Source organism: Eretmochelys imbricata, chromosome 1 (assembly GCF_965152235.1).
Source record: "Eretmochelys imbricata isolate rEreImb1 chromosome 1, rEreImb1.hap1, whole genome shotgun sequence".
Taxonomy (NCBI): Eukaryota; Metazoa; Chordata; order Testudines; family Cheloniidae; genus Eretmochelys; species Eretmochelys imbricata.
In genome coordinates, this window is record NC_135572.1 from 197,876,600 (window position 1) to 197,889,695 (window position 13,096).

A 13,096-nucleotide genomic window follows, 5' to 3' on the forward strand; every position below is an offset into this window, starting at 1 on the left:
CAAGCTGATTTTATATCATTCTAGTTTTTTAATCCATCATGTGTTACCAAGTCAAATGCCTTACAAAAGTCTAACTATATTATGTCAATATTACTATCTTTATCAATCAAATGTAATCTCATCAGAAAAGCTATCAGGTTAGTTTGATAGGATCTATTTTCTGTAAACCGATGGTGATTGGTATTAATTATATTACCCTGAATTCTTTATTAATTGAGTCCCATATCAGCCACTCCATAACCTTGCCTGGGATCGATGCCAGAGTGACAGGACTGTAATTATCTGAGTGGTCCTGTTTACTTTTTTTAAACATTGGCTCGACCTTAGTTTTTTTTCCAGTCCATTGGGACTGCCCCCGTGTTCAAGACTAATTGAAAATCAGCATTAATGGTCCAGTGAGCTCTTCAGCCAGCTCTTTCAAAACTCTTAGATGCAAGTTATTCAGACCTGCTTTTGATTTTAAAAATGTCTTACTTTTAGTAGCTGATATTTAACTCGATATTAGTGGAGTGGAAAGAGTGTTATATGATTACAGCATTTGTTTTTCCCCAAATACAGAGCAGATATATTGAACACTTTTGCCTTTTGTGCATTATTATTAATTCCCCCATTTTTGTCTCATAATGGGCCAATACTCTTAGGATTTTTTATGTTTCTGATATACTTTAAATATCACCTCCTTATTGTCCAATTTGAATTTGTGTGACTACTCAGGTATGTAGAGTTACTTGTGTACTCCAGCATTGGTGCCTAAGTAGCAGAATGTATTGGTGTGCTAATTTTCTTCTTTCACTGTTTTTTTCATTTCCAAAATTACTTTTTTTTTCCCCCTCACTTCAGTTTTAACCCTTTTTATTGTAATCTAAAATGCTATACCATGGCTTAAAGTGTGCTTTGGAACCATTAATTATTGTTACACTGCAAAGCACTAAGCTAATTAAAGCATAAATTCAGTAACATAGCTTCCTTCACTGATAGAAGAGAATAAACCATAACCTTTAAATATATTAAAATTATGAACTGCAAGTCAGTTATTGGAGTCCTGGAGATGATAAATAGTTTATTCTGATCAGTTGTTAAGCAAGGGAAAAAAGGGGTAAAGGAATTCAAGTTTGAGAAACTGAACTTGCAGAAGGTAAGAGCAGAGTCCAATACAAGTCATCTGTGTTCAAGCACCTGCATGCTCCAATGATAGGTGCTCTGTAAGCACTTACTCCAAAGCCCCTTGCAGTCAGTGAATAGACTGTCATTGACTTCAGTGGGCTTTGGATCAGGCCCTGAACTCCCAATGGGCTGAATCTGAGAGTTGTTCAATACCCCCAACTCTGCTTTTGATAGGCAACGAGCACTTCTAACTCCCATCTGTGGCAGCCCATGGGGCAGCTGCCAAAAGGTTAGACACTGGTTTCTTGTTCAGTTTGAAAATAATCATGGTCAGAAAGGTTGTTCTCTGCTTACGATATATCACGTAAACGTTCTGCATTGTCATAAGATGGGGGAAGAAGAATTAACCCCAGTCTGAGTCCTACACTTAGCTCTGTCTGAAATGTTAAGCAACATCTCTTTTACCTTGCTAGGTGTGTAAGTCAGTGGTCACAGAGCTCAGTCATCTCAGCAAGGTCAGGAAACAAATGTATGTTTTGGACCCCAGAAAAGATTAAATCTTTGATTTTTGTTTTCTAGAAAGAACGAAGGATAATTTCAACCCAGGGCCACAGAGCTGGCCTGATTCAGGAAAATGTTTCCCTGGTTGTAGAGGCAGAATGTAAAGAAACATCCATCCATGACCATTTGGAACCAGCTTTCAGCTGTGCAAAGGAACACTGCTCAGAGCGTCCTCCCAGGAGTTCATTGCAGAAGCAGTATTCTACCACCAGTGAGGATGTGAGGATTTCCCCACTAGTTGGCACTTCTGGTAAACCAAAGGTGGACATGTCAGAGTATCTGAGCAAGTTGCACAGCAGAATCTGCAAGGGCAATCAGACATTTGTTTCAGCTGAGCCAAGTATGTAATATATCTGTTAGTTATATTTATTGATCTTTTTAGAAACTTAGAAGAGGCAGGCATGACTTACTAATGTAAATACTTGAAGTAGAATATATGGATCAGAGATCACAGTATCACTAAAGCATTGCACAAATCTCAGAACAGTGCATGATGTGTATTATTGCAATGGATGGTCTTGTAGTTATGGAACAGCATTAGGGAGACGGAATTTCTGGGTTCTGTTCCTTATTCTACAACTGACTCGTGTGACATTGGGCAAGTTACTCTGCTTGTTTCTGAGCTTTAAAATGAGAGAAATATTTAGCTACCGTAAGGAGGTGTGTTGTGGCTTAATTCGTGAATGCCTGAAAATTGCTTTGAGATCTTTTGGTAAAAGGTTCTATACAAATATAAAATAATATAAATGTAAAAGACTGGCAGGGACCTCGAGAGGTCACCTAATCTAGCGTCCTGCACAGAGGCAAGACCAAATATATCTGGACCATCCCTGAGAGGTGTTTGTCTAACCTGTTAATAAAAACCTCCAATGTTGGGTATTTCTCAGTGCTTCTTCCAATGTTTAACTATCCTTATAGTTTCAAAGATTTTCTTAATATATTAACCTTAATATCTTAGCTTCGTAATATTTTTATTTTACCTAAATCTCACTTAATGCAGATTACGCCCATTGCTTCTTGTCCTACCTTCAGTGGACATGGAGAACTGATCACCTTCCTTTTTACTACAGCCATTAACATATTTGAAGATTGTAATCAGGTCCCCCATCAGTCTTCCTTTCTCAAGATTAAGCATGCCCAGTTTTTTAACCTTCCTCGTAGGTCAGGTTTTCTAAAGCTCTTATCATTTTTGTAGCTCTCCTCTGGACTCTCTCCAGTTTATCCACATCTTTCCTGAAGTGTGGTGCCCAGCATTGGACACAGTACTTCAGCTATGTCATAACGAGCGCTATGTAGAGCTAGACAGTTACTTCCTGTATCTTAGCTTTGACATTTCTGTTAATACACCTCAGAATTGTATTAGCCTTTTTCTAAACTACATCACATTGTTGGCTCATACTAAGTTTGTGATTCCCTATACCCAGATCCTTTTCAACAGTACTACTGCCTTACCAGTTATTCCTCATTTGATTTTTCCTTCCTAACAGTAGTATTTTGCACTTGTCTTTATTTAATTTCATCTTGTTAATTTCACACCAATTCTCCAATTTGTCAGGGTCATTTTGAATAATAATTCTTTCCTCCAGAGAGCTTGCAATGCTTCCCAGCTTGGTATTATCCACAAACTTTATAAGCGTACTCTCCACTCCATTAGCCAAATCATTAATGAAAATATTGAATAGTATCAGATGCAGAACAGACCCTTGTGAGGCCCCACTAAATAAATCCTCCCAGTTTGACAGCGAACCATTGATAACTACTCTCTGAGTGTGTTTTTCAGCCAGTTATGCACCCACCTTATAGTACTTTTCATCTAGACCGCATTTTGCTAGTTTGCTTATGAGAATGTCACGTGGGACTGTGTCAGAAACCTTACAAAAATCAAGATATATCGCATCTACAGCTTCACCCCATCTACTAGACCAGTAATCTTGTTGAAAGTAAGCGTGTGCGTGTGTATAAAAATCATATTGGAGTGAGTAAAGGATACAGTGTCAACCTTAATTTTGAATCTCCTTGATTTTGTGATCATTTAAGTCAGAACCATAGTGTTGTATTAAATCTAAGCTTATTTTATTCAGTGTCCTTTTTGGTGTTTCATTCTCCTGCCCTCCCTCGTATCGCTGCAGCTGTACATTAACATATTTTTAGCTGAAGACTGGGTGGAACTCTTAGGAGCCTGTAAATACCACTCTTAAATTAGCCAATAGGGGTTGTGCAGAGCAATGGAGGTCAGTCTGCATTATAGAAGTTTCTTTGCAGTCTTCTCTGCCCCTTCCAAGCCAATGAGAGAGACATACACACACAAACATAAGTGTATGTATGAATGTATGTCACGCGGATTGCTTACATGGTAGTGCATAGTTCAACCCCAGGTCTACCAAGTCAGCGTAACTTCCTGTTTAATGGGGGTTTAATTAAACCCCCAGTGTCAATTGCAGACAGGCGCTTTTTTTTCTTACCAAAAATCTGTGATTTGATAGGAGTTACAATTTATTCTTAAATCTGAGTCTTATAAAAATGGATTTTCCTCTTTAGTTGTTCTTTCCAGCGACGATGAAGGATCTTCTGAACCAAAAGACCCAGAAAAGATGGATCTGCAGCCTGTGCATGATGACACAACTGACAACAAAGAAACAGAGCAAGAGCCTGAGTTACCTTTGGCAGAAGAGCTATTGCAAGATGTAACTGAAGATGAAGAGCAGCTCTGTGTAAGCTCAAAAGCTTCTCTCTCACCAACACAAGATGATCCAAAAAATATTACGCACCCACCTTGTTTCTCTAATGTCCAGGGACTGACACAGCTACAATAACATATGCTAAACCTGCTCATTTCCCTTTGGCCTAAAAAATGGGATTTGAATCTAAAACTCATGATAAAAGGAAGTTCAGTAACTCACTGACCAATCATATACCACTGAGTTTTGTGTTGCTGTACTCAGTCTAACTGTGGAGCATCCCTGCATGTAGTTTTGTATCGAGTTAGAAGACACATTGCTTGTCTTTTCCTATAGATGAAGTATTGCAACATGCCTTGAATGTTGGTTTTAAGTTGGATTGTGTAGGTTTGATGTGGGAAAAGGGATATTTGCTGCTGCTATACTGTATGGGTCTGCTTTTGTGTTGGATCAGTTTGCAAAGAGATGGAGCTGAAAGAGCACTGTTATATTTTGACGAAGTGACACAAACTAGGAGGAGAGAGTTGCCTCTAACCCCTTGAGGGGATAAACTCCAGAACTAGTTCCTTAGTAATAATAACGTATGCATCTTGTAATATGGAAAACCTGTTGGAAAAATAACTCCTAGGGGGAAATTACCTTGAGGTTAGGGCTAAAACGCTCACTCCAAGCACTGTATTAAAATATTTCTAATTATATAGGTTTCAACTGAACCACTTGAAGATAACTCTTCCACAGACTTACCTTCCTGTAACACATCCAATAAACAGATGGAGCCAGCACTGGATATTAAGATTACTACGCTGTATATAGGAAACATAAAAGGAACGTCAACAGGTTGTGTTTTGGTAAGTTGACTTATTATTACTGTGATGGGACTTTTATTTTTATTTGTAAAGCCAAATAGTTCCACATTTACAAATAGTTTTATTTGTAAAGCCAAGTTCCACATATTATGAATAGACTTCAAAGAATGAAAAGTCCTGAAAGAAGACGGATAACTCTGAAATTAAACCTGCCCCCTTCCTACCAGTTGTTTTGATCAAGAGGTGTCCATGTAAGTCATCACCTCCTATCTGTTGTACTGATATGTTCCATTCAGTGAGCTGCAAGGTTGTTGATGTTTTCCAAGAAATCCATGCTCTGAAGTTTTCAGAAAGCAAGATTTATATGAGTAGGCAGGGTACTTACATTCTCAATCATAAATCAAACTGGGACAATTTTTTAAAATCACAACGGGAAAGCAAAAACTGGCCTGGTCAGACGTACCATCTCTTGAAACCAAGAGCATTGATGTTTTACTGGAATACTGCAGATCTTACAACAAAGTAACCCTTAATGTTTGTATTCCAGATGGACAGTGTGCTCCAAACTTCTCTTTTAAAGATATGCGCTCTATATCATAGTTTTAAAACAAAGAGCATTAAAACAGCACCAAAATCTTAATATGGACAGAGGGGGCAGCATACATATCATGTTATGAAAAGTATAAACCAAGAAACAGATTAAACCATAGCCCAGGTATGTTACGAAGTGTTGGGATTTGCGCAACTCCCAGACCGGACTCAGTGTACATAGTGCAATTAAAAAAAATCAGTTTTTGTTTGGACACACTTTTCAGTTCTGGTTTATAGCTTCATGCTTCAGGGTATTTCTTTGTAATAATTTCATCTGTTCCCATTGCTAGTGTTCCCTGTGAAACAGATTCGCATACAGTAATAAAATGTATCATTAAAGTCTAATGAAATAAAGACTTGCCAAAATCATTTGAACCATAATTTGTGACTTCCATAGAATCAGTATCAATAGCCAGAATTTAAAATTTTTATCTTAACAGTTTAATTCTTAGCCTTTAGATTGGTAAGGAGAGGGAAAAGTGAAGACTAAGTATAGAGGATAATCTTAATTTAAAATGACCACAGGAGGAGTATTTCTTCAACTAGATTTTTTTATGTATAGTTTCCACATATTCTGTCAGTAGATTTGACTTCCTGCCCTAAGATGTATGTAAGATGCAGAACTGTACCACCATGTGATTGCTAATACAAAAGTTCTTAAATTATTTGTATAAGACAACTGCCAAAATGGTTGTTTCATTAGGCTCCTGTATTCATATTTACGGACCTACTTAAAAGTGACCAGGTTTTTAGGGGAGCTGGCCCTCTCGCTAGCTACCGTTGACTCCAGGGAGATTTGAGATGCTGAAGCATCTCTGAAAATCAGATCGGAGTTATTTAGATGCCTTAGTATGGATTTAGGAGCCTAACATTAGGCACCCTGGTCAAAAAAATTTTGGCCTATGTTCTTAAATCCAATATTTTTTCTATCAGCTTATTCAGCTGAGCAGAAAGAGGAATGTACAGAAAATAAATGTGTGCTATTTAATTGTTTTGAGCAATAATGTTGAAAAATAAACTAATTTTTACTGTTTTTAATTTTTCCTTTAAGTTTACTACAAGGTATATTAAGATCCCATTTCAAGGTAAGATACTATATTGCATCATGTCCACCTATTAACAAAACCATGCGCAAAACACTAACACGTTTTCTATGAAAACATTTTGTATAACTTACTGTTCTGCAAGCACTTTCCCTTTTTAATTGTTTTCAATATGGCATTTAGACCAAAGTGAGGGAGTTCTTATGTTACAGTAATTAATAGCTTAGTAACTTTTAACTATTTCAGTAGCATCTGTGATGTTTATAATGAGTCCATCACTGTTATATCTTGGGCCTTGATCTTGCAAAGACTTAAGCAGCATGTGCTTAATTTTAAAAGCAAGTAGTTTCATTGAAGTAAAAGGGACTGGACATGTACTTGAAGTTAAGCATACGCATAAATTTTTGCAGTCCAAGTGAAATGTTACATGTTAGAGTTGAAGGAAATTCCTTAATCAACTAAAGATAAGGAAGTATAAACCAATATTTTAATGTTAAGTCAACTGTTCAGAGTATTATAACTTAATGAGCGTATAACCACTACTCATTGGGAAGTGTTACTCTGCCATTCTTAATTGATGACAGATGAATTGACTGAAAGAAGGGGAGTAGGTTTCTGACACAATTAAATTTAAACTTAATAGCTAGAGAATTAATATAACTACAATTATTCTTAGGGAAAATGAGTTAGAACTTCTATAAACAACCCCATTTTTGTGCAGTTGTGCTTTCGTATTACAATTTTGTAACTTTCTGTTGAGAGTGCAAGTCTTAGAAGAGTAGTTGACTTCGTGTACTACTCATGCTGCACAAGTTGAATACAATGGCATTTGACTTTTATTTTGTGTGTCTTAATATGCAATATATTTGTTTGTGTATCTCGGTGGTAAGGTCTGCTTATTTTAAACCCGGTTTCCTACAGTGGCTCCTAATAAGAACATAGAGTTGTCAGTGGATACCATGCACCTAAGAAAGTTTGGCCTGTGGAGGAATAACGAAGATTGTCACTCTTCAAGGACTAGCACTTTCATTTTCCTTTGGCTGTCTGCAGACTATGTAGAAAAGATCGAAACCCAATTAGAAAAGTCTGTTTTAAGCAAGCCATGTGAGTATATGATAGGGCTATTCACTGGCCCCTTTAAGACGTTATGAAAAAAATGTGATTGCTATATATAAGCATGCAATCAGGTGGCTATTTCAGATTTTAAATTTGAGAAACAGGAGACCATTAATTATTTAAAGGTAAAAAGTGGTCAGTTTTGCTTTCTCAAAATTCATCTGTTTAGTTGGCTTTCCTTAAAAGGGGAATTAAAGTTAACCTAATGTAATGCAAAAATTCAACAAATTAATGGCAGTCTAAAGCTCAGTGAAGTTGATGGGAAATTGTGTGAAAAGTACAGAAATAAATGTGCCCCTTTGAACTGTGCAACATTCTATTCTGCAAATGGCTGGTGTGATAGTGTGCTCAGAAGGCGAGTCAGCCAACTGGTTAGCAACCTGACTTTTGGCCCCTTTATTCTCTGACCAGGTGGTAGAGGTGTCACCTTAGACTGGAAAACTTCTGGCCTCCACTTGCCTCTGTGTCTCAGCCTGTAAGGGAGTATGGTAGGGGGTCCTGGGCCATGTGTGAAGCAACATCAACAGGGTCCTCCTGGCAGAGTCCAAGTCTGCTGCCTTGAGCTACTTCCTACTTATGTCTCTTCAGTTTGGGGCAAGGCCCCTATAATCCAAACAATTTCTAGTGGCTCACCTGGAGTAACACTGCCTTGTGGACCTTTTGTGGCATCAGATCCCTCTGAGTGGGGGCATATGTAAGGCTGGAGTGTCCTAGTCCCACAGTGTCTTTTACATTCAAATCATAACCATTCACTCACTGGTAGATGCTCCCTAGTCTCCTCAACAGTATCTCTTGGTCAGGGACACAGTGCTTCTCCCCCAGTGGCTGTCAGGCTTGTATTGAAGCTCCCCTCATGAAGAGGCAGAGCTACCCCTTGTCTCTCTTTGCTGGTCAACCCTGAAATGAGCCAGGTTCTCTCTGTCCTTCCCCCTCTAGGCCTGTCATTGGCTGTAGGTATGTGGGGGCTAGCTGGACCTATACACTCTCTTTAACCCATTTTCTGCTGGTGGGAGGTTTCTCTGCTCTATCACAGATGGCTTTCAAAATCAGGCTGACTATAATAAGTATCTCTTTAAGAGCACGTATGGTGTTCTCCAGGGATTCTATCTTCTATGGTGAATGTGCAAGAAGAATATCTTGGAAGACAGCAGGAGATGTATTGAATCTTCAAAAATGATGCTGTAACACTGTGGTGCAGTCTTGTTGGATTAAAATAGAAAAATCCCATGAGGTCAAATGCAGATAGATTATTTAACTTGTTTATACAGTCTTTTGGGCAGAGATTGTCTTTGTTTTGTAAAGCACTGAACACATCTGTAATGCCATGTAAGAAATAATGTGGGGATATAATTCTCCTTCATACATTCAGAGACCTTATAAATTAGGCAGGAATGAGGTAATAATTTGTCTGATGTACCAACTCTGACTTGGAGATGATGAACCACATTACTGTTGCTAAAAGAGAGAAAATAGGAAACAGGATGAAAATCAATAATTGAAGTGACAGACCAGTCGTGAGAGATTCTCTCTGAGCCCACAATATTTTGACTCATAAATGAGCAACCGCATGACCATTATTAAAAACTGTAGTGTCAGTATTCCTTGAGATTCAGTAGTACTTCTAACCCATAAATGTGCTTCTTTCTATTTAAAGAGAGAATTTAGGGTAAGCATTAGCTTTTACGCATGGAATAGGAGTTTTGTAAAGTGAGCGATTGAGTGAGGCCTAGTCTACTCTAGGGACTTAGGTTGGTTTAACTATGTTGCCTGGGGGTGTGAAAAATCCATACTCCTGAGTGATGCATTTTTTAAACTGACTTAATCACTGCCATAGACAGCAGTAGAATTCTCCCGTCGACCTGACTACCCTCCATTAGGGAGGTGGATTACCTGTGCTGACGTGAGGAGTTCACTGAAGCGCTAAAGCGGCACAGCTGCATCGGTAGTGTTTTATGTGTAGAGGTACCCAGAGGACTCTGGGACCCTGCAAGGAGGGAGGGTCCCAGAGTTCAGGCTCCAGCCCAAGCCCAGAAGCCTACACTGCAGTTAAACAGCTCTGCGGTCCAAGTCCCCCTAGCCCGAGTCAGTTGGCACAGGCCAGCGGCGGATTTTTAATTGCAGTGTAGACATACTCTTACAGAGACAAGTTGGGTGAGGTAATGTCTTTTACTGGACCAGTGTCTTGGTGAGAGACAAGCTTTCGAGCTACACAGAGCTCTTCTCGGAAACATAATGTCACAGCTAATAGAAGGTGGAACAGATTATTTAGCATAAGTCATTAACACATATTTCAAGGGGCCATTCAAGGTGAAGTGGCCCGATAACATCCCTCCAGTCATGGGGGAAGGAAGGAGGGGGGAGGGAAGCACCATGGGGGGGAAGGTTGTTAGTGGGATAGATAGTTGTAATAAGCCATAAATCTAGTTTCTCCCTTCAGTTCATGATTTTTAGTGTCCAGTAAAGTTACGAATTTAAGCTCCCAGGCTCATCTTTTGAAGGTGTTGTGCAGCTTTCCTTTGAGAATGAGGACTGAGAGGTCAGATAGAGAGTGATTGCTTTGTGAAAAGTTTCAGAGTAGCAGCCGTGTTAGTCTGTATTCGCAAAAAGAAAAGGAGTACTTGTGGCACCTTAGAGACTAACCAATTTATTTGAGCGTAAGCTTTCATGAGCTACAGCTCACTTCATCGGATGCATTCAGTGGAAAATACTCCTGTGAAAATACACTTGTGAAAAGTGTTCACCTGTAGGTGAAATGGTGTTCTTGTCTCATCCTTTTGTTGTGTGAGTTCATTTGCGAGCATAGTGATTGTCTGGTTTCACCCACATAAGTGTTGTTGGGGCATTTAGTGCACTGGATGAGGTATAAACCACATGTTGTGTAGGCATGGGTAGGACTCATGGATCTTGAAGGATATGTTATGTGGAGAGTTGATCATCATAACAGTGAAGATATGTCTGCAGGTTTTGCATTTGTTCTGGCAAGGTCTGGTGCTGCTTTGAGTTGGTGTGTCCTGGTTTGTGGGTAGCTTGTTTCTGATGAGGAGGGTTGGGGGTTGTTTGAAGGCCAGAAGAGGGGATTCAGGAAAGATTTCTTTCAGGATGTAGTCCCCATTGAGTACAGGTTGTAAATGAGTTATGCATTCGTGATGACCAGCTCTAGAAATTAAGGCTAAATCCTCAGGGAATTCAGATGCATTGAAATTAGTGGTAAATGTAAGCCTAATCCAGTAGGCAGTTGTGAATATCAGCCCAAATTATTTTGAGGCATTATTGTTTAATAGTAAACCTTAAGGAGGCACTATTAGGTTTTTTATGCTTGTCTGTATAAACTTTTGAAATGTAAATTGTAACTTCTTTCAACAAATCATTGCTGTGATCTGACAATTATAGTCTATGCAACTGTTGCTGAAGTTCTGCCATGTCTCGTCAGTCTCAGTTAATGCTCTGCCTTTTTTCTTCTGACAGCCAAATCTAGCGAATTTGTTTTCCTCGAACTCTTCCAACCACTCACGGAAAGAGAACAGATTAAGCTGAATGAGGTGATTGCGGAAGTGAGGAAGAAAAACAGGTCCCCAGATCTCTCTGACTACTTGTCTTGGAAGCAGGCATTACCTTTGTTTAAGGACTTGTCACCTGAGGAAAGCTCCTTTATGAATTATTGCCAGGCTTCATTTCAGCAGCAGATGCAGAAGAGCAGCACTCCAGTTCTTGTGAACCCCCTACCTCAGGTTAATAAATGACTCTCAAATGATTCATTGGAGTCAAGTCACTTACTGCCAGTAGATAAATCAAGCCATTTTCAATTACTCACAGAAAATAAAAGTATCTGTATCCATAGTTAAGAATCGATAACGTTTGTTAGTGTATCCTTCATAATGAGGCAATAGTTACATTCTGCATTAAATGCTGGATTGTCCCCTGTTAGGGTGCACAGGAGGAGGGTTCAAGGGGCCCTCTGCCATTGTACAAAACCTGTGCAAGAGCCAGCCAGAACCATGGTTCTTGCATTCAGAGAAGCACAAGGATCCCATTCCCGCCTTCTGCTTCTAGGTGTGCAAGCCATTGTAGGGCACTGGATGTATTGCACAGTCTGGTCCTGATATGCGTCCCTTTGAGGGGAAAATTGGAAGCTGAAAGTATGAAACTGACCAATTCCCCAAATGTCAAAAATCAGACACATTTGTTCTATTCAGTAACAGTATTGGTATAGGAAAGGTGGGTTGGTCTGAGTACAAAACTAGAAGCCAAGAATTCATCATTGTTTTGCTCCCTGCTTTTGTGATAGCTCTGTAGTCTTTGCCAAGTCACTAAAGGCTTGATGTGCCCAATAACTGCAGCTCCCATTGAAACCAATGGGGTACTCGGCACCTCTGACATTCCAGCCTTATCTTTTCTGCTTCTATTTCCTTTTCAAAAAGGTGAGGATAATACTGCCCAATTCACATGGCTGACTAATGTTTGTAAACCATTTTGAAGAGAAAAATGCTGTGTAGGTGTTACCTGTCGTTGTTTATATATGCGCTTGGGCTCACAGGTGCATTTACCACTGAACTGCTTAATGTTGCATGTAAATATTAAATTCTGTTTTTGCTAGCCAGCAGGTAGGTTTTGGCAGGAGGAGAAAGGGGACAAAATATGAAGATTTAATGAATGAATTGAATAATAAATGAAGATTTATTGTAGATAGCAAGATGTACTTAGGTTTGTTTTACTTCTAGCCTTTGCTGTGTTTTCACTTGTGTATAAAGATGATTTTTTTGTTTAGGTTTTTTTTTTTCTTTTCACCAGCAGGAACCAAAAGCAAATGTCACCAAGCCAAGTTATGCTCTGTTGCAGAAGCAAAATGGTGGTTGTTATTCCATTTCTCTGTCATCTAAGTCAGATGATGAGTGGAAAGAAATAAGGGAAACTGGACCAGTTAAGAAGTATGTATGCTTTATTTATATGAGCAGTTAAGAAAAAAGCCCATGATTGCAAATTACATAAGTAAATAGCTGGAATAAATTAATGACTTAATTAATATTTGTAAATCACTTTTGAGATTTTTGGGTGAAAGGTGCATGTGGTACCCAATTAACAGTATTTTATTTTAATTTATTTAGTCCAAACTTTAAATAAGATATTTCAAACTGTAAGTCTTAATACAACATCTCTTCTTTTTCACGATTTCATCCTTTTTCTTCACAGGCTTTCAGCC

General features: G+C 38.8%; 1 protein-coding gene across 5 annotated transcripts in view; it reads left to right on the forward strand.

Moving 5' to 3' along the window:
- SENP7 (SUMO specific peptidase 7) overlaps window positions 1–13,096 on the forward strand; it is a 71,853-nt gene that overhangs the window by 40,492 nt on the left and 18,265 nt on the right. For 4 of the 5 annotated variants that reach the window (XM_077821454.1, XM_077821481.1, XM_077821488.1 and 1 more), the window contains exons 9-15: window positions 1,684–2,005; window positions 4,204–4,376; window positions 5,045–5,191; window positions 6,792–6,825; window positions 7,705–7,887; window positions 11,365–11,627; window positions 12,688–12,824. In XM_077821454.1, the coding sequence (XP_077677580.1) occupies window positions 1,684–2,005; window positions 4,204–4,376; window positions 5,045–5,191; window positions 6,792–6,825; window positions 7,705–7,887; window positions 11,365–11,627; window positions 12,688–12,824 (1,259 nt within the window). The remainder of the gene's footprint in view (window positions 1–1,683; window positions 2,006–4,203; window positions 4,377–5,044; window positions 5,192–6,791; window positions 6,826–7,704; window positions 7,888–11,364; window positions 11,628–12,687; window positions 12,825–13,096) is intronic. The other variant, XM_077821472.1, reaches the window with a different exon arrangement.